Source organism: Lepisosteus oculatus, chromosome 7, assembly GCF_040954835.1.
Source record: "Lepisosteus oculatus isolate fLepOcu1 chromosome 7, fLepOcu1.hap2, whole genome shotgun sequence".
Taxonomy (NCBI): domain Eukaryota; kingdom Metazoa; phylum Chordata; class Actinopteri; order Semionotiformes; family Lepisosteidae; genus Lepisosteus; species Lepisosteus oculatus.
Window position 1 is genome coordinate 24,175,044 of NC_090702.1, and position 21,317 is coordinate 24,196,360.

The following is a 21,317-nucleotide window of genomic DNA, read 5'->3' on the forward strand; positions in this document are numbered from 1 at the left end:
TTTTGCTTGCAACAGTGATTGTGTGATAACGTTGAAAACTTTAATATGGGTGGGATGAGGAATTCTTTTAAGATTGTTTAGTCTTCTTCAGTTTATTTTACTTTAGGAATCTGTGTTTCGGGAGCAATGAATAAGCACATTACTGTAGTAATAATGTACTAATTTGGTAGTTATAGTAAATAATAGGTTAGTCATTGTAGATCATTTTGTATCCTTTGTTACTATAAGGTATAAATAGGTTTATTGATAAGTGTATTCCATGCTGAAAAGAGAAAGAAAATAAATTATCTTTTCAGCATGGAATAAACCTATTGCTTGTTCCTTTGCAGACTATGCATGCTGACTCAGCTACCCACCTGAGCTACTAATTGATAATTGGTCCGCTTTATCATTTTTCAAACCAAAAGCTGTTTCTGACTTTGTCCTGTGAGCAGATTGTTTACTGTTAAGCAATACTTAGTAAAACAAATCAAACAAAGTTATTAAGAAGAACAAGTAATAGGTTTATTCCATGCTGAAAAAAAGAAGAAAGAGAACACAACGTTTCGGCCGTGGAGCCTTCTTCAGGTGTGTAGCACACCTGAAGAAGGCTCCACGGCCGAAACGTTGTGTTCTCTTTCTTCTTTTTTTCAGCATGGAATAAACCTATTACTTGTTCCTTTGCAGCCTACGCATGCTGACGCAGCTACCCACCTGAACTTATTAAGAAGAAACACGTTTCCCTCTGTGCTCATCCTTTTCCATAGATTTTTGTGTTTTAACATCAAAGGGAGTCGAGAGTTAAACTCTTTTTGCATTTCTGGCAAGATTTGTCGCTTTATGTTTGGTTTTTGTTTAGATTTGTTCATAGCCCAGCCAGAAATATCTCTTCTCATTATTGTGGCTCATTTTTTATTCATTGATATCAGTGTTTTTGTTCCCAATGTGATTTTACAGCAGGGATGTATCTCACACAGCAGATTTTGGAGGCTGACTGAGAATGTGTTGGCACAGGGGTGCAGGCCAGGTATTTAACCCCACCAACTTGCAGTGAGGAGCTTAGTGCCAGTGTTTCAAGGTTTCCAAGGTTACCTTGGCAGGATCTTACTGAATCAGGAGAGCTGAAACCTTTCATTGATTCTTGTTGTGAAATCTCGAAGGCTATTGAAATCAGCTTGACTAAATCAAAGGCAGAGATTGAGAAGAAAGGCTTTGGTTTTGGCTTAATTGGCCGGGGGACATTACTGAGGTGGCAGCCAGTTGTTTTTATATCCCACTCCATGCCTCGGGCACTTTTTAATGGAGGACACATAGATTACACCTTTTTTCCATCTCCCCTCCCTGCTCATTAAAATCAGGTACTGTCCTTGAATCAAAATTGAATGTAAACTAATTGTGTCTGTAAGAAACACAAGGGAAAAAAATCCTTTGTTTAATGCAAGAGTGTAAAAGGACTGTCATTTACATGACGTCATTCTAGCCTATGGAAATAACACAGCAGTGTAACTAAAATCCGAGTCTCCTTCCCTTAATAAAAGTAGTATTTGTTGAGAAGGAATGTTCACAAAGTAAGAAAGGGACAGGTGTCTTTTGTGCATTTTGCATTGACACAACACTTCTGCCACAGCTACAAAAAACTGTAACAAAAAATCTAAACCATTTTTTCATCAGGTTGACAAGACATTCCATATTCCATAGTCGCACACAGTAGTGTAGCAAAAGAGAAAGGGACAGCAGGCCACAGCCCTCTGTAACCGATTGCAGAGAAGATGGTTTTCACTTGAGGTTAACAGGATTAGCAGAGGCTTGAGAAAGAAGGCAGAGTGGTTGGAAGATCAAAGCAGGAGAAGGAGGTGCTGGATTTTAGGCATGACCTTGGGAGATGGAAACAAATCTTTAGAGTGTGTGTGTATATAGACTTTAATTTTCCAACTCATTATCCTTGCACATCGACACTTTCGCCACTGTGCCACAAGGCAATGGGCGCTCTTGTATCTTAAATAACATTGGTTGGTCCTGGAGCCACTCTTGCTCTGCCTAACAGAATATCTTTCACTGACTCATGCAGATGAAAATATGAACTGCAAGGTACTGTAGGTGTTCAGTATAAGACCTAGTTCCTCAACGGACTCCAGTGTTGGCCTTTGTGTCTGTGCTTTCCGGAGTTTTCCGAACCCATCTAACACACTTTGTGGAAATCCAAACTCACCTGGATCGTGACATGTACTGTTCTGTGAGATACAACTGCAGTGGCAGAAATAGTGTAAACTGTCCTCACATTTCAATTCTGGGAAAATTGTTCTTAGTGGAAGTGGACACTGAATATCTGGACCATAATTTGTCACACATATCCTTTTTGAATTTGTTGGCACTCTTTGTATCCATTGTGCCAGGAAATACAGTTGTTTATTATAATAAACATGACATCTTTCTGCATCCTTTTAATGCACAATTAGTATTTATTTACAGTTTTGTATATACAGTATTCAACATAATAAAATAATGAAAGATGCCACATGCAAATGTTTGAGCACCCTGTAAATCGGTTCTTAGTAATATCTCTAATGGTGGAAATAATAGGTTCCAAACATTTCCTGTAGTCAGTAAAGGGTCTCTTCTTGGTTTTGGAATTTTTTTACCACTCTTCCTTGAAGATCTCTTCAAGCTCAGAAATATTCTTAGGCCCTCTTGCATGCACTGCATGTTTGAGATCTCCCCTCAGATTTTCAATAATATTCAATTCTGGGGTCTGTGAAGGCTATCCCAAAACCTTCATTTTATTCCTGTAAGTACTTTTTAGTTGATTTTGAGGTATGTTTTGGATAGCTGTTTTGTTGTAACGTCCAACCTCTTTTCAGTCTCAACTTCTTCACTAACTCTGGGACATCTTGATTCAATTCTTTGTTCCACCCTCACAATATTTCCTTTGCCACGTGCTGCCACACGACCCAAAAGCATAATAGATCCACCCCAATGCTTAAAGAAAAGTGTTCTTTTCTTTAAATGCTTTACTCATTTTTTTCCAAATGTATCTTCTGGGGTTGAGGCCCAAAAGCTCATTTCATAAGTCCACAGTGCTTTGTTTCAAAACATTTACGGCTTATCAAGGTTTTGTTTTGCATACTTTAGACATTAACTTTTCGTGATGAGGTCATAGAAAAGGTTTCGTTCTGACAACTCTACTGTGCAGATCCTTTTTGTGTAAGAAAAGCTGTATTGTGAACCTGTGGACAGCTACTCCAGTGTCAGCTAAACTTCTCTGCAGGTCCTTAACAGTGATCTGTGAGTTCTGCTTTTCAGATCTGATCAGTTTTCTAACAGTTCTTTCGGAGATTGTTTTGAGCCTTCCAGATCTTGGCTTGACTCAGTTTTCCCTTTAACTTCCACTTCTTAATGATGCTTCTGACGATTGAGTTTGCAATCCAGAGGCATTTGGAGACCTTTTTTATACCCTTCCTATTCTTGTAAGAGTGAATTATCTTTGTTTTCAAGTCCTCAGACAGCTGCATAGAGGAGCCCATGGCTGTTGAAAGTAAACAGAATAATCACAACCTGAGAGGTTAGAAGGGTCAGAGAATTTGTTGAACCCTGGAAATGTATCCACCTGACTAATGAACTAAGAACTAATGACTGGATCAGGTTTTGGGGCTTCTGAAAGACAAATTAAAAGAAGTTGTAACAAGTCAACTGGAAGGGTACCCAAACTTTTTCACAATGCACATTCACTTTTTTCTGTTTTTCAATCTGTTAAACTCAGCAAATAAACAGTAATTTTTATGTACATTATAATGTGCGGAGAGATGTTGGGTTTAACTTTGTACCATATACAGATTGTCACCTGCTGTTTACTTTGAGATTTGTTGAAACATGCCAAGGGTATATGTCATTCTTCAGTCAATGTCACATAGCAAGTATCTGATAACACCAGGCTCCTCCATAATGGTGCGTTCTTGTAATGGAACAGCAATATTGACTGAACAGGTGTATTTGATGACAAATGCACAGGTAGGGTACTAATTTGATTGACTGTGCCTTGCTGCTTTGATTTACACACATGCAATTTTCTTATTTAAGGTAGTTATTGAAATTTGGAATTGTTAGTAAGAATTGTAAAGATTTGTATTTATAAAAAGGAATGGATTACATGTAAAATATACATATAATGTTCATCTTTGTTTCTTTCACCTTTTGTTTTAGTTTACATGTGCACTTTTTTAGAACTATTTAAAACTGTGCCAGCAGTAATGGGGGTTAACTACACAAATACATTTACTTATTTATATCTACATTGATTTGGTAAAAATGTTTTCTATAAAAAGTAGCTTGGTGATAGCTTGCTTCCTTGTTAGTTTTTGTGTATTTTTGCATCTTGTGTATTAGGTTATGGGTTTGGTTCCTGGTTTGGGGCCATTGCTATTTTACTCTTGAACAACATATTTATCTTAAAAGAGCTCCAGTAAAATGCTCACCTCTAGAAAATTGTTACCAATATTGTCAACTTGGATGAAACTGAGACTGATAAACCTCCTCTGACTTGAAGTCTTTCATTAATTCCTAAAAAAAGGACAATATTATTTAACCATACAACTTGCGTAGTTGCTGGCATATATCTTTTAAATGGGAATAAGGAAAATCAGACTATTCAGACAGCAGCAACAAAATGGTATTAATTGCATCAACTTTTAAATTGGACTTCTCTTTTACTGTATAAATGCACTCTGAGAGTACAGTTAGCCAATTAAAACTACAAGGTGAAAATGCACCATTATGTTCTCGTCATACAGACTGTTTATACCTCTCTATTGCAGTTTAAAGTACACCCAGTAACCTTTGACATTGACATATTGCAATTTTCCTAGACTGATTCCCCCCTCCCCCCCCCAAATGAAAGAGAAATAGGATCTTTTAAATTGTGAAATTCCTTCTAGTGCAGTGACCTGTAGGTTATCATACTGTTTTCCTTACCGATGTTTTAACAATCTCACTGCAGAGCACCCTGAAAGCTGATAATTGTCTGGTGTGGGAAGACAGATTAAATATGCACATTCCCGTGTGATTTCATCAGTCCTGATACCCAGTAAATGAATTTGAAAAAAATGTTTCAGAAGCATATGCTTTGAGTACTAATATGAATTATTTGTGTGTAGTATTAACTTTGGGTGGGGGGACATTGGAAACACTGCATTTTTTATAAGGATAGGATTATAGCAGACCAATTATTGTAGCAGCACATTGTACAAAAGATATTAAGAATATTAATAATCCTTTAATTTATGTAGCACTCTTCTGGAAACTCCACTCAAAGTACTTTACAGGAGGGGAAACTCCATTCCACCCCCACCAATGTGCAGCCCCACCTGGATGATGCGATGGCAGACAAATCGCATATCAGCTATCAGTGAGGAGGAGAACCAATTGATGAAGGCAATTCATAGATAGGGATTATTAGGAGGCCATGATTGGAAAAGGCCAAGGGGAAATTTGGTAACACCTCTACTCTTTTCGAGAAGCACCCTGGGATATGTAGTGACTGCAAAGACTCCGGACTTCAGTTTTACGCATTATCTGATGGATGGCGCCTTTTTTACAGTATAGTGTCCCATTGTCCCTGTCACTGTGGTTGGAGCTTGGGGTGTCTTAACTTGAGCCTCATGGTGTGGGAGTCCTTTATAGTTTAGTTCTGATTCTTAGTGTGACTTAACCATGTCCATGCTGTTCCACAGCTGGAGTTTTTCTCGAACCACGTTTTTAAAACTGTGAGTCAGGAGTTTCCTTCAAAGCTTTCCTTTTTCATCTTTACTCATTCTTTTGTAAATCGTGTCCTTCATTGGAGCACTTTATTAAATGGACACTGGTTTTGCACCCCCCTTGTGATGACTGATGCAGTTTTTTCTGAATCTGACCCTTGGCTACCAGCATGGTGTTTTTTTTCCACACATGGTATGATCTACTGTATGTGACACTTTGCTCAGCTATGACGTTTTTGCATTTCTCCTAAAACCTCTCTATAGTCAAATGGATTTGATGCTGAAACAAACCTACTGCTTTAATTTCAGGTATCTTATGTTAAGATAGGAATTCACAAAAAAACTGCTGACCAGGTGTTTATACAGTATCCATGTGTCAGACAGCTACAGTAGCTACTGTAAGTGCACGGGGAAGGATAGAGAAATTGCCACTTTTCTGCAGCCCACTAATCCTTGCATTCTTGCCAATGGGCTTCACAGGATGTTAAAATTCCTTATTGGTTATTTTTCCAGAGAATTCATCATCAATTTCTAGGTTGGTTGCTTCTTTATGCTTTCTTCTTTAACAGAAAAAAAAAATAGATATCTTGCCTTTTATTACAAGTGTCTTTGATTGGCATGAGATCCTTTTCAGAGTTTAATTTTTAATATTTCGCATTTAAGTATTTTTTGGAACTTCAGAGTCAGAAGTTGAATAAAATAGGGGATTTCACTAGTTGTGTTTTGTACACGGTAAGTAGTGCTTGATTTATTGTAATTTCTGAATGTTGTAGAACGGAGTCCTCTAAAATATCTGCATATGTACAGTACTACTGTAGGTAATTCGGTAATCCTTTAATGAAGTAAAGACGAGCTGAACTTCAGAATCCATCAAAACACTTGTATCAACACATCCTTGGGAGACTTATGAAAGACTTTTCAAGTATTGTTCCTAGAATTTTTCTTTAAAAAAATACCACACAGACTGCAGAGTTAGTTTGGAATTTCGAATGGATTCCGATTTTTGACAAGTTGTAATATCCTTTGGCAGAAGGAACTCATGAACAGTGCTTACCAAGAAAATCAAAGAGTAGCAACAGCACAGCCTGTCTCCTAATCTGTGTGCTGGTTCACTCTGTACTTACCTTTGCAGATGCAGATCTTTAAAATGAATGTTTAGCAAACTTCAGTTAGACATCATTTGCAGCTTTAATCTTTATTTATTCCTCATGTGCTGTTGAGCACATTGTGAACCTCTTGTGATTGTGCGGTTTACTGCCAGCTGCCTTTTCTGCTCAAGACAGATCCTGCTAATTTGAATTATAATGCAGTAGATAAATTCTTTTTATGTGTCATCATAGCCACTGCATGGGCAGCTATTGCCAAGAGAACAGAATACAGTATTACTCCAACACAAAATGATTGTCTTTTGAGCATCAGGAACGTTTTTACAAATGTGTAGAGTTATTGTCATTTTGTCTGTCTTCTTCCCTTTATATTCTTTTTTTACTTACAAACACTCTAGAACATTAAGAAATTGTAATCTATATTATTTTTATTTTATTATGCATCTGATCTCGTGTTTTGTGCAGTACTTTTTAATTGTTCTGCTAGTTAATTGTGTGATCATTAAGCTAAAGCAAATATGTTTCCTCCACAACCAACTCTTGTTTAAAATGTGAAACAATATTATGTTACCTTTTTGTCTACAAACATTGTAGTACTGTATACTGTCCCATTCATCTTAAATTGCTTCAAATTGGACAAATTAGGTGCAAACATCATTATAGAGGTTTACTGTGGATGTCCATTAAACACAGTGGGTAACAAATGAGTTATGTGCTTTGTGGGAAGGTAAAAAAAAATGTAGTTCATCATCAACCTTTCATTGTGGGTGGAGCATGCAATGTCCAAATTAGTCCATGAAAATAAAAATCTCTTTCACAGATTCATTTACTTTGCAATAACCTTCTATTTTTAATTAAATACATGAAAACTTATTTTAAAATCTAAAACAATGCCACAATTTTCTGTTATTTTTCTTCAGTGCCCCATAAACCCCTTCAGAATATCCTATTCTAAAGGGGTCTATAACTGTTTGTGTCTGTAATTGTGTCACTGTCGCTATGTATTAATGTTTATATTAATACATGAATATACATTGTGTCTATAACTGTTAAATGTCTTCCATAGCTGGAATGTGTTTTATGTCACCGTCTCCTTAGTTAGTCAGTGCTGATTCCTGTACTTGCAAACCATCCTTTTGTTTTAACAAATTCAGTTCCATCTTATGAGGACATCACATCTTTAATGACGCACCAAAGCAGTCAATAGAGACCTCCGCGTCCATTCAGAGAGGTGTCATTGAATTAAGACTGTATAAATCGCTCTTAAAACTGGCACTTGGAGAGCATTCAGTTGTCCTTCCCATAGCCCTTGAAAAATAATTTCCACTTGTCAATTCTGACAGAACACAGTCTGACTGTAATAAGAATCCATCACAGGTTTAATAGCCAGAAAATACTTTAAAGTAAAGTATTTGTGAAAGACTTTCTTGAGTTACATTACACTAGTCAACATGTGTGAAAGCAAAGGCTGGCAGGTCAAAAACTTTAGAGAAAAGAGGGCAAATTAAATGCTTTAATAACATAAACCAGCATAGTACAACTGCCCTGAAGCATAATTCTGTCTTTTTCATTCGTAGGTGTAGAGCAGTGTATACCTTCAGATGTTAATGATGTTGTTTAGATTGCTAATAAGTAGAATACCTGAAAGTTTTCTTTTGTTATATTTGTACTTTTTTATTTTCCTTGATACAGTAAATGAAAAATAATTGAAGCCTTGCAGTCTCTTTAATTCTTACAATGCAATACCAGGTATCTGAAAACAATTTAAACCTACAAAATTTGCGACAGTGCACAGCTCCTGTCATTTGTTCATATAGTACCAGCAAATTCAGATGGAATAGTGTTACATGATGTATTGGTACATAAATACATGTACTGTAAAAACTGACTTCATTAACAAACTGATTTAAGATGAGGTCAGCCTGCTCTGTCTGCAGTAAAACAAGAAAATGTATATGTACAGCGTGTAATCACTGAGCCTTTTGTTGTTAAATACTTGGACTCGCATGTTTTGGTTTCAGTGATTTAGTGCAATGAATGCAGGTTACAGTTTCAAGATAAAACAAGGTAGTGTTACAGCATTAAAGGTAGACCGAGGTGCACAGCAGTTTTACTGTGCATCTTTGCTTTGGAAGTGGATTGCTCTTCTGAGTGGGATTTCAATCAACTGTGGGAAAACCCTTTTGCAAATGAGTTCTCCATTCGTGGAAAGCATTGCCGATGTTTGGTGATATGAGGGGAGTACATCAGTGTGGTCTATAAAGAGATTGAAGAGTGATTTTTGTTTGCTTCTTGGCACAAGGACTGTCTAGAATAGCTTTAACTTTGCCACATACTGTAACAGAAGTGGCAGAACTGAGGCATATTGTAGGGCGATGACTCACTCTGTAGGTTTGCTTGATGACGGAAGCTTATGAAAATTTGCAAGGAGTCATGTTGTTTATTTCATTTTGAAGAAATGCTGCTATACCAATTTCCAATCATTGGGAGAAAGCTAAGTAGTGTGCATCTTCTCCTCTCTGCCTAATTACAATTGCCAGACATCTGCTTTTGTATGACAGTTTCATAGTGCGTCTTTCCTCTGGTGATTATAGTATTTAATTTCTCAGAAATGGGATGTGTTTTAATTAGCTAAGCATTTAAATAAATTTTAAAGCACAGACTTATTTTATTGCTGTTGAATGTTTACCTTCTTAATGGTTAGAATATTTTGTGCTTGTGTATAAGAGGAAAGGAAAATAAAGCACATTTTCTTAATTCTAGAAACTGCACAGAACAATGACACATAAACTGACCAAAAGTCAAGGCTGGGATTGCTTGAGTCAACCACTGCATCCATGTCTTGTCAACCAGCAGCAAAGTGGCATGCCTGGGAGCTTGTGGTGTTATCAGTGACAGCTCCTTTGGTGTTGTGGAGCTCATGATGTGAAAAGGAGTGAAAGCGTCTGTCTCAGAAGACATGTGTTGTCTTCATAACTCTCCGATGAGGGTTGTGGCAGTGAGCCAGGTTTGTTACGAATAAGTGATTAAATTTTTGATGATTCATCCTGACAGTTTTCATCCTTGTTGTTGTTTTATTGTTTTTTTCAATTAACTGTGTGGGTGAGTGGAGTCAGCAATGGATTTTGTGAGGGAAGATGTGTGGGGAAGTGTATGATTCAGGAAGGCAGCACATTATGAGGTATACAGAGAATCAGTATACTGTTTCTTTCCTTTAGAATGTACTTGAAAGTGAGATTTTTCGTCCTATTCAAGGGTTAGGACTAATGAAAAAATGTGTAACAAGTGCTTTTTCATATATAACCTGTGGTTTTGTGGGAGAATACAACAAATTTAAAAAATCAGGACTTGGTTATAGATTCAGTAAGCTGCACATGTGATACATGAAACAACTGGTAAGCCATTCTCTTATAGTCCTGTACATACTGTATCAGACATACTGACTACATTTGAGCATGACTTCTCCAAAATGATCTTTTAAACTTTGCTAACTAGGATATACATTAAGTTTATTGATTCTGCTATTCAAACAAATGCCATCACCTTGACCAATTTTATACAGCACAATCAATGCTTTATATGTATTCACATTGGCAAATTTTCTGTTCTCTTTGGTCAAAGCTTTTCCCATTTCTTCAGTGTCTTTATGTGAAGTTTTGTCCAGTTTTTATTATCGTAAAGGTGTGCCTTTTCTACACACAGGTGTGTCATCAGTGCAAGTGTTCTTGCTGCAGATGTGTGTTCTTGTTGCCCAAATAATTGCAGTTGGATCAAAAGAGCATGGATTTAAAGTCAGTCATTTATGGTATGTTTTTCAGTCTATGAAACAGGCTCTATCAAGGCTTTGTGAGCATCAGGAAAGATTTGGTCTACAGTATATGTGTTAAAAAAGGGCAGCTTGGTAATATTTTGTGTTGAAGAACTAATGTATTGGAAGGAAGTGTGCCTGCCTTACCTCTTAATGCTCTCTGAATCAAGCTGAACTGCTACTTTGGTCGTTAAATGACAGAAAAACTGAACCTGCTCATCCATCTGTGAAATTTTTCAAGGTCGAAGCCTTATCTTCTAAGAGATTTCTGGCCCAAGTGATGGAGGATGACAGTGCTTATAGTTTGTTAATGTTTGCCTCTCATGCGTGAAATGAAATTTAAAAAAGTGTTGCATGCCTGTAGTAAATCCACTGTGATTGTTTAGCCTTTTCGCTGGGAATGGAACGCTTGACGGCCCACCTGTATCTACAGTACGTGTGTCCCTGCTTCCGGATGGTGTGTATCCCGCTGTTAGCAGTGTGACACAGCCCGCTGCCACTTCTAACCCTGTGCTGCACTGTCATGACGTGGAAAGTGTGTCTCAACGCTTTGTCCCAGTGAAATTATTTATGGGATTTATATTACTAGGACAGCAGCATCATGCTGAGAAAAGAACCTCTACCAACATTATAATTTAAACAGATCGACGAATCAGTTAATAATTGTCACCGGAGACAGTTGAGTATTAATGTAACCACGCCTGGAAATTCCATAATAGATCATCTGGTGAAGGTGTCATAAAAATAATTAAGTCATTATGCCTCAAACTTCTCTTAGCTCAGCATCCTAGTGGCATTCCTACTTTAAAAAGTGCCCTCTCATAAAATCCAAATAATACCAAGTGATCGAAACCTACAGTACAGTAATAATAATTCCCCTCATTTTCATTCCTAAGGGGTGCTCCACATGTACGAGGTGACCAATTTCATTCATCACCTGGGTAGCATGTGGCTGCCATTATAGTCCAACAGCCTTGATTGTACATTAGATTGAAGAGTGAGAAACTGCAGTTCTCATTCTGCTTTGAAGCTTTGCTTGTCTTTTTCCATTTTTTTCCATCTCTATCTTGCATGGCAGGCTCCGGCTAGCTTGTTGGTAGACCATGAGACTCATAATCTCAGGGTAGTGGGTTTGTGTCCCACGTCAGGCGCCAGGTCCTCCATGTTGGAGGTTGGGCACAAGGCTAACAACCCTGTCCTGTAAAAAAAACTAATGCTACAGAAACAGCAACAGGAGGTGGCTGCCCCCACATGCTGGAAGGCATAACAGGCAAGCGTCCATTCATCCATCTTGTATGGCAAAAGTTTTGCAAGTATAGCTTTAGCTATGAAATCAGTGCTTCCTTCTCTTAGCTGTGTCCCATGAGGAAGTGTCTCTGGTAGGTGCAGCCAATGCATTTAATGGACTCGTCATTGTAGGACTCACCAGAAGTGGCATAAGTGTAACAGGTTTCATTTTCAGAATGGGGCAGCCTAACTCCTCTCTTAACTCTGGATCGAATTAATTAACTTTGGAATTGTAAAAATGAACCAGTTCTACCATATGTCCTGGAGTATTGGTGAAATTAAAAATGTGGTTCTGTAACAGCAGCTTTTATTCACTTTTAGAAGCACTTATAAAATAGATCCATTACCTTAGTTTTTTTTGCATTCAAGTTATCTGCTGGATCTTTGAACTTGATGGGAGCAGAAGTCATAAAGTGCTGGAAATGTGTATAACAGTTTAACAAACGTTTAGCTTCACCCTCAGTATTATTCATCATCACTCTTATTAATTTTCATGGCTGAAGTTTGGGTAAATTATGTCAGGGATCTTGCCTGAATTCAGTTTGCTTTGGTGTTTCTGAAAAAGACCAGTTTGCAAAATTCTGATGTTGTGATTGGAACACAACATCAGAATTTTGCAAACTCAATCAAGCACTGAACCCACGTTACTCTGGTTGCTACAAGCCATGTAAAACATGCAATTTAATGATACAGATGACATTTATTGACCTGTAGCAGTAACAGGTTTTGTGCAGGAGATCTGTCATATTAGAGGAGAGGTTGTCTTGCTACGTCTACCGGTGACTACAGTAACCTCTCTTAGAGCTCCATTTCTTATTTGGACCTTATTTTTGTGACGTGTTCATTTTCATTCTAAAAGAGAATTTGATTAAGATTTTTTTAAAGCAATTCTGCAGTCTTTCTGGTGGTGACAAAACCAGCCTGGCAATACTTTGCTGGCATGCAGTGATAATGAAATGCTAGCTGTCAGAATCTCAGCTTTTCAAACAGTTTTAAGACAAACTCTAATGTACTTGATTTACAAATGTGCAAACGTCCCTATGATAAAAATTCATACTGTAGTGTACGTTTTTAATTTGACATACTAGCATGCTTAATTAATGTCTGGGGAAATTGCTCCTGGTGTGCGTGTTAGTGTCTGTTTGTGTTCCCTGCAATGGACTGGCATTCCATCCAGAGTGTATCCCACCTTGAGTGAGGTGATTGCCTGGATAGGCTCCAGCTTCTCCGTGACCCTGAATTGGATGAAGCAGTTAGAAAATGGATTGATGAAGGGATGGAAGTGAGATTTGATGAACAAGCATTAGTCAATGAAATTGTATGGTCATGCACTTTGTTTCCCCTATGAGGAGAAGTAACCTGGTTACTAAACCATGAACTTTCACTCATTTAGAGTGATATGCAACACTATAAATATAACTTTACTTTAATGCTACACTTATCATTACCAAAAAAAAACATTTTGATAATTGCAAATGCAAGTGATCTCCAGTATCCTCTAAATACAACCAATAAGTTTTTCTCAGCAGTGAAAGTATTTTCTGATAAGCAACAAATTATTTATTTAATAGTGAGATACTGTACTGCCCACCACAATCCACCAAGTCTTCATAAGCATACAGAACAATGTTTGAATTCCATAGATTTTTTCCAGCAAAATTAAAACACAGCACCATGAACATCATATGAAAAGGAAATGACAAATTCAACTTCAAAACCGATTTTTTTTTTAAATTGGATACAACAACTAAATCTTTTATTTATTACACAAATCATCAAATCAGTTTTTAGACACTACAAAGAGCCTTAATAAGTTATAAATTCTCCAGGAAAATACAATTGTAAAAGCAAAACCTCACCATAATACATAAAACTAACCCTTACCTTGCAGTAGCAAAAATTTCACGTAAACAACAATAAATACATTTAGAAAAAGAGATGAGCTGTGAGTAAAATTAGCCAGCAGCCATATCACCCTGCAACTCAGAGCTGGAAACCCACTGAACTTAAGCAGGTGTGAGCCTGGTCAGTACCTGGATGGGAGACCTGGGAAAAACTAAGGTTGCTGCTGGAAGAGGTGTTATTGTGGCCAGCAGGGGGCGCTCACCCTGCGGTCCATGTGGGTCCTAATGCCCCAGTATAGTGACGGGGACAGTATACTGTAAACAGGCGCCGTCCTTCGGATGAGACGTAAAACCGAGGTCCTGACTCTCTGTGGTCATTAAAAATCCCAGGGTGTTTCTCAAAAAGAGTAGGGGTATAACCCAGGCGTCCTGGCCAAATTTTCCATTGGCCCTTACCAATCATGGCCTCCTAATAATCCCTCTCTATGAATTGGCTACATTACTCTGCTCTCCTCCCCACTGATAGCTGATGTGTGGTGAGCGTTCTGGTGTTCTTTTTTCTCCTTGTCAATCAAGTAGAGATCAGAGATTCTTGTCAGTTTGTCAAAAGTACACACTAAGATTGTGCAAAAAAAGTGTAAAAATTGACTTTTAACCCCATAAACTATAAATAGCCTCCTAGGCTATAAACAGCCTCCACTGGGGCGCTGCGGTGGCTCTGTGCCTGTGGCTGGAAGGTTGTCGGTTTGTATCCTGTGGCTGGCAGGGAATCCTACTCCGTTGGGCCCCTAAGCAAGGCCCTTATCCCCAACTGCTCCAGGGGTGCTATATAAATGGCTGACCCTGGGCTCTGACCCCAAGCTTCTCTCCCTGTCTTTGTGCCTGTGTGTCTCATGAAGAGCAAGCTGGGTTATGTGAAAAGACAAATTCCTAATGCAAGAAATTGTACAGTATATGGCCAGTAAAGTGATCTTAATACTGGCAGTAGTGAGGTGCACCTGCAAAAATAGTAAATCATTTATTATTTTCATTATTGTCCATTATTTATTTCAGATTATTTTTGGAACGTGGAGAAATTAATTCCAGGTCCTGTCTTAATACAAAAATCATACAGTTTTTTTTAATTTGTTCAATCACTCTCAAATTTTGATCCAAGATATTACACATATTAAAGAAGATCAAGGTGTTTGGGTTCCTTTTGGGGGATGGGGTGTGACTATTGGTAAATTCTGATTTTAATGTGTGTACATATTTTAATGAGGGAACCTTGCATGAACCAATCTAAAACAAACTTATAAGAGATTTGTTAAAAAATGTGGAACAAATTGTCCCCACCTGACAGGGAAAGAGGTTTTGAGAGACGGAGTGCTGTCTTGAGTGTCGTGGCTGATGATCCTCCCCTGCTGCTAGGTGTCAGTCTGTCCTAGCTGCGTACATTCATTAAATGTCTACATTCTGTAACTGTCCTTTTATTCTCTAACTGATAAAGTGAACTCTCAGGTTCTGAGCTTCACGGAAGACACTCACTGCATTCTCATAAAAGCATGGACCACAGTGGAGGGATTTAATCACATAATTGATTCCTGAAAGTTAATTTTATTTTCTCCTGGAGAAGGAGATTGCCTTTCTTCTGGATTTGTTCTGAATCAATACCTGCTTAGTCAAACGAGTTTAGATTGCTACAGCTGGCGTGTGCAGATACAAGTGTATGTCAGCGAGGCACTCCTGGGGTATGACTGTCACTCCTAGGGTCTTCAAGAAGAGTCAGTCAGTCCTTGGTGTGAGTCACACCGCCTCCTCTGCCTCGCACACTTTTTTTTTCCCCAAGAAGGAAATCATCAGTTTTAAATAAGATGTGCTGATATTGTTGACGCAAGGAACAGGCTGCATTTGAAATCCTGTGTGTCACCAATATGAAATTGCAGGCAGGGAGAGAATGAGAGAGGTCCATTGTGCCAGTATGGGTGAGAGTTTCTGCCTTAACTGTGTGTAGGTGAGAGTTTCACTAGCCAGAACCTAATTGTGGGAGTTTTACTAGCAAGCTGATGGTATTACTTCACACAACAAAACAAAAAGTATTTTTTAGGGGGTAAAAAGCTGAAGTGCCTTCATTTAAAAGATGTGTATTATTAAAATATAAACAATCATGTTTAGTCTTTTGAAATCCAAGCTCCAGACATAATAAGATCGGAGATTAACACACCAGGCAGCAGCATGTCATCTGTCTCTTGAGGTTTCTTGCTACTGTACATTCTTTGTTTTTCATTTCTCCCTTCCTAGTCCTACAGTTTATGCTGTAAATGGAGATGGAGAATCTCAATCGAGCAGATAATTGCAGTTCAGAAACATTACTACCCAGCAAGTAGAAGTGTCATTTTAAGCAGCTGCTGCTCTCAGGCTGCTGCTTCAATTAGCGCACATTCACTTGACTATTAGTGTTACTGTATAAGTGGATCAAACCATTGCGAGTTACTACTGTATCCAGCAAAGCCAATACCACGCATCTTTTTGCTCCTATGTGTGCGCACGAGGTTAACTGTGTCCACAATGAAATTACAAGACAGGCACTGGAATGCATTGATTGCCTTCAGTTATGGTGCAGTCTCTGGAAATGCATTGCATCCCCACCCCCTATCCACTCCCCCTCCTGCCCTCCCTCCCTGGAATGGAATGACTGTGTGCAGGAGAGATCGAGTGTGTGTGAGAGAGAGAGAGAAACACTGTACGGATAGTAAAATCTAAGCACTGGGACTCCTCGTCTGACAGTCAGCTTTTTTTTAACTTTGTCACTCTCCTTAGCAGGAATTGTGGAGAACTAATAGTGAAAGACATTTGTGTGTTTTTGCTTCTGTAGAGGCTCTCAGGAAAGCAATGCACAGACACAGAAATGGATTGTAAAGATGAATTTGACTCGGCACAGTGAGGATGTGCTGCTGAAAGGCACCCCGACTGACTGAAATTTCTTAGCGGAGAGGACAGGTTACAAGAGGCAGCTATTCTTCAGCTGTGGAGCTGTTTATTTTTGAAGAAAAGAAAAACCTCTTTCTTTGGGAATTGCTGCCCCCGGTTCTGCCTCTGCTGCTCTCTCATGCACTCGGCGTGCTCTTTGTGAAGCTGAGTGTTGGCACACACACTTTGCGAAGGTACACCGCTGCTGACAGAGCAGATAGGGGACGGGAATGGAGCGCTTCTTGGGCTTTGTCAAGCAGATAAGGAGGTCCAGGAGACGGAAAGGGAAAAAGTATCGACCTGAGGAGGATTACCATGAGGGGTATGAAGATGTCTATTATTATGCCTCTGAGCACCTGCAAAGTAAGTGTTTCTTGATAGTATGTGAGTGTGTTTTTTTTAATGCGAGTATCTAAAGAGAAGGGGGGGGATGTCGCACAGTCATTGTGCCCTTTGTTGTTGTATGGTACATCACCATAGGGATATCAAAGTCATGCGTCTTCTCGTTTTGGGAAAGGAGGAGCTCATTATTAAGTACACTATGGGAAATCAAGGACTGCATGCTGTTTGAGTTGTTTATAAGATCAGAAACCCTAAAGCTCATGCCTATTCTTTATGATGCATTTGTTTTTTTCAAAAAAGAACAGCAAATACTTGCTGTACACAGTAATTCATTGTTCAGTAGCTGTAATGTTGACAAATAAGATTTATATTCCTTGCTCTTAGACTGTGACCTTTTGTTCAATCAGACTGGCTTAAATAAGCAGTATATTTTGGCATTTCGGCACAGAACCTGACATTAAGACTAGACTCTCTTTTCTGTTTGGAGGCAAAAGTAGTCAGTACATAATATGGACTATGAAAACTAGATAATAGATAATTTGTGTCTCTTCACCTTTAATGAAACATTCCTTCAGCTGTGTTTTTCTTCTTGAAGTGCTGTTTGCAGAGTTTATTAAAGGGTTTGTTGAGTATTCCGTAAGAGATTTTTGCAAATTGCTCAAAGCCAAAAGGTTCTTTGACTGTGGAAGCATTCAGAAATTGAATCACTCAGGCTAATGTTTTTCTGTTGTGCTTGAAAGCAGAAGGTATCTAATGGTAGAGGGGTGAGCTTTAGCCTATAATTTACATTTCTGCAGTAGTGTGGAAGTCAGGTCTTCCCTCTGAGTGATTTACACCCATCTCTGCCTAGTGACTGCAGGTGTGGACAGAGGCTAATTATTCAACAAAACAAATGTCCAACTCAGAGTAGGTCTCAGGGATTAATAATGCAGCAGTCTTCCTGCAGGGTTCCTTCAGTGAGTAACTGTCAATCCTGATCTCTGATTCTTCAAGCCCCTGTGAGTTTGAATTGACTGGGGCATGCTGAAAACCTCAGCTGCTACACTTTGAGATTTGTAGTCAAGATACCCTTGAATTCTACACACCCAGACGCTATAGTTCAGGTAGTCAAAATCCACTCTAGTCCCAATCCTGACTGAGGCCACTTTAGGCTTCTGAACTGGATGTTGCAGTCATGATTCCTTGTGTTGGTTGGTAGAAAGGAGGGAAGTGGCTGTACCTCCAGTATTTTTCTGTTATTTGTCTCATTTTTTAAATGGTAAAATTCATATCCATTCAGTCCTTTGCAGTTTACAACCCAGGTATGATTGTCCATCTATCCATTTTCGAACTGCTTAATCCAATTCAGGGTTGAAGGGGAGTTAGAGCAAACAACAGGCACAAGGCAGGGTACAGCCTGGATGGGACACCACTGCGTTGCAGCACAGACAAAGACACAAACACAGGGACAGTTTTCCCAGAAACCAATTAACCTACAAGTATGTCTTTGGGCTGTGGGAGGAAACCGGAACACCTGGAGGCAACCCACACGAACACGAAGAGACACAGACAGCACCCAGGCCCCTGTGCTGTGAGGTGGCAGTGCAGACCACTGTGCCGCCGTCCCACCCAAATCCAAATGTTAGCTATACAGTATATTTTATGTACGCGTATAGTTTATAATGCATGACAAATTAAGGTTGTACTTCCTACTCTATATTTAATTATTAAAGCTATTTTATTTTTAAATGAACCCCTTTTCTTTCTGATTTCAGCTCCCATTCTAATTGTATTCAACATGACAACATAACTATGTACCAAAATGTTTGCCAAAAATGCCGGTTCCTAATTTTATTTTTAGGATTTTTAACTCTTACTGTACATATTACTAAAGCCTGTATTTGTGTTTTTTTTTATTAAGAAAGAACCTTTAATGGCAATCATTTCAGTTCTTTTAAGTTTTAAGTTTAAATTTACAAATAGCAATCATACAGTATACCTATGAGATCCTAACTTGTACAATAGGAATCCTCATAAGCATAGTTGAATTTCAACAAATACAGGATTTTTAACAGATTTAAACAGTTACTAACCCAATCTAAAGAAGTAATGTACAGTACAGTATTGCTTTAACATTGTACTTATCAAATATACACATGATATGTTTTAGTATTTATCCTAAATACTATAATTTGGTGTTTTAAACACTTTAAGATTTGAATGATGGTATTTAAAAAATACTGGAAGTGAAAAATATAAAACAGAAATTGGATCCATTTTACAAATCTGTGTACATCTCCTGCTTTTCCCTCCCTGTATGTAAAAGTGTGCACTAATTAACTTATTAAAATCTTCCCCACTGAGATAAACCCTTGAAATGTCACATCTTGTTTTCAGGAGGAACCCAGGGAACTCAGCCCAGTACATTTTCCTCAGTATCATTTAAGCACGACAAATAAATTATTCAGCAGACTCAGATTTTGAAGATTTTTTTTTGTGAGTGCATGCCATAATGTTTATATTAAGCTCTCTGCACCATTCTCTTTTCAAATAACACAGATGGTTCCTCTGCTTTGCATGTGTCCACGTTCAGTCTGTGGGCTTTCCTATAGTAATGAAGTTTGTAAAATGTGGTGCTTTCAGCTGCAACTAGTTCTAACCCTTGAAAGATTTGCGGGGGTTAAAATCAGTCGTATTAAAAGCATGTCTGACACAACAGAGTGTAACAGGAGACCATTTTGTCTTTAAATCCACCTTTAGACCTCAAGAGTAAAGTTGACACTTGTCTGAGAGTGCCTGCTCAATTCACAGGCTCCTCAGGAGCTCCTCTCAGAGATGCCCAGTAGTTCAGATACATTTTTTTTCCCTCATGATACCAGTACACGTCAGTGAACACAGGGTAAAAACAATTCAAAACCAGCTCTGGACAGAACACTTGCTAGAAGTAGCATTCAGCTAGTAAAAGCCAGGTGCATTTAGGATATCCAATATAGAGTTTGTATTAAGGTGGTTACGTAATGTAAAGTGCATGCAAGTTGATGGCTAAAAATAAAATAAAGTGAATGATTAATATATTACCAAGTGTAATATTAAAAGTACAGTACATCTGGAAACTCTACATGTCGTTTCCAGAGTAACACATGTGGCCTTACAAACTTAAATCAAGAATCACATTAAATCAGAATTTGAACGGTATTACCTTCTTTTACACATTATATTGCACAACCTCAAGTGAAAAACAAATTGCTTAAACATTCTGAAAAGTAATTTCAAATGAAAACTTAGACTTACTACAGTATAGGCACTGTTTGTGTTCTATCTGTATATACAGTATATATTTTCCCCACACTAAAGCCCATATGAAATCAGACCTTCAGCTTGCCCAGCAGTTATGAAATACAGTACAGTCACTTAAACTATATGGCCTCTTTCCATTGGTTAGAAGGAACAAGGCTCTAAAATGAAAAGGCATAATTAAGTACTGCATTTGTAATTAGGGGCCCTTGGGTAATTTGATTGATGGTAATTTTCCATTTAGAATGTTAATTGCTTTGGGGAAGTTGTGAAAACTTATTAGTAAACTAGAAACATAAGCACTTTATCAACTTTGAGGCAGGTAGGTGAATTTAATTGCTGCATTCACAGCCAGTTACACATTATTGCAAGTGTTTATGTTTTTTTTTTCAATATTCTCCTTTTGAGGAGAGTTTGGGGATTATTATCATCAAATAACACCTAAAGTTATTAAAGTGTACATGTAAATAGAAGGGACAGGGTTCGAATTCTGGGTGGGACACAGCTATTGTATTCTTGAGGCAAGGTACTGTACCTTATCTCAAATGGCTTCAGCTGAACATTTCACTGTAGGAATGGGAGCAAATGTAAGTTGCCTTGGATAAAATTTGGATAAAATGCAGGTTTCCCTCATCAGCCCTGGAATTCACTAATACTGTCCATATTTCCATCCTGAGTACCAGTCTTTCCAGTTGCAAGAAAACCCTTGTCCCCATGCTGTTCTGTAACTTAAAAAATGTCCTTCACGCATCTCCCCTGCACACCATGCTCCAGCTTGACCCAGCTAAACATTTGGTTGCAAATATTTCACTTTAGCATATGACTTTGTATCATTTTGTGTTGTAATTTATTAACATTATATTAATTGCATTCGTTGAATTATAAATTACATTATCATGTTTATAACGTTGAAAAGGAGTAATATGCAATTTATGTTAGCTATCGATCAGTGTTGTAGGTGTTTTGCCAACTGCAGGGGTTT

The 21,317-nt window shown here is 38.2% G+C and overlaps 1 protein-coding gene across 8 annotated transcripts in view; it reads left to right on the top strand.

The window, feature by feature from the left end:
• grip1 (glutamate receptor interacting protein 1) overlaps positions 1 to 21,317 on the top strand; it is a 305,230-nt gene that overhangs the window by 118,193 nt on the left and 165,720 nt on the right. For 5 of the 8 annotated variants that reach the window (XM_015352801.2, XM_015352802.2, XM_015352810.2 and 2 more), the window contains exon 1: positions 16,493 to 17,083. The exons of the other annotated variants lie outside the window; for them this stretch is intronic. In XM_015352801.2, coding sequence (XP_015208287.1) covers positions 16,951 to 17,083 — 133 coding nt within the window. In that variant the 5' untranslated portion in view covers positions 16,493 to 16,950. Of the gene's footprint in view, positions 1 to 16,492; positions 17,084 to 21,317 lie in introns of those variants that run through there. 8 annotated transcript variants of the gene reach the window in all.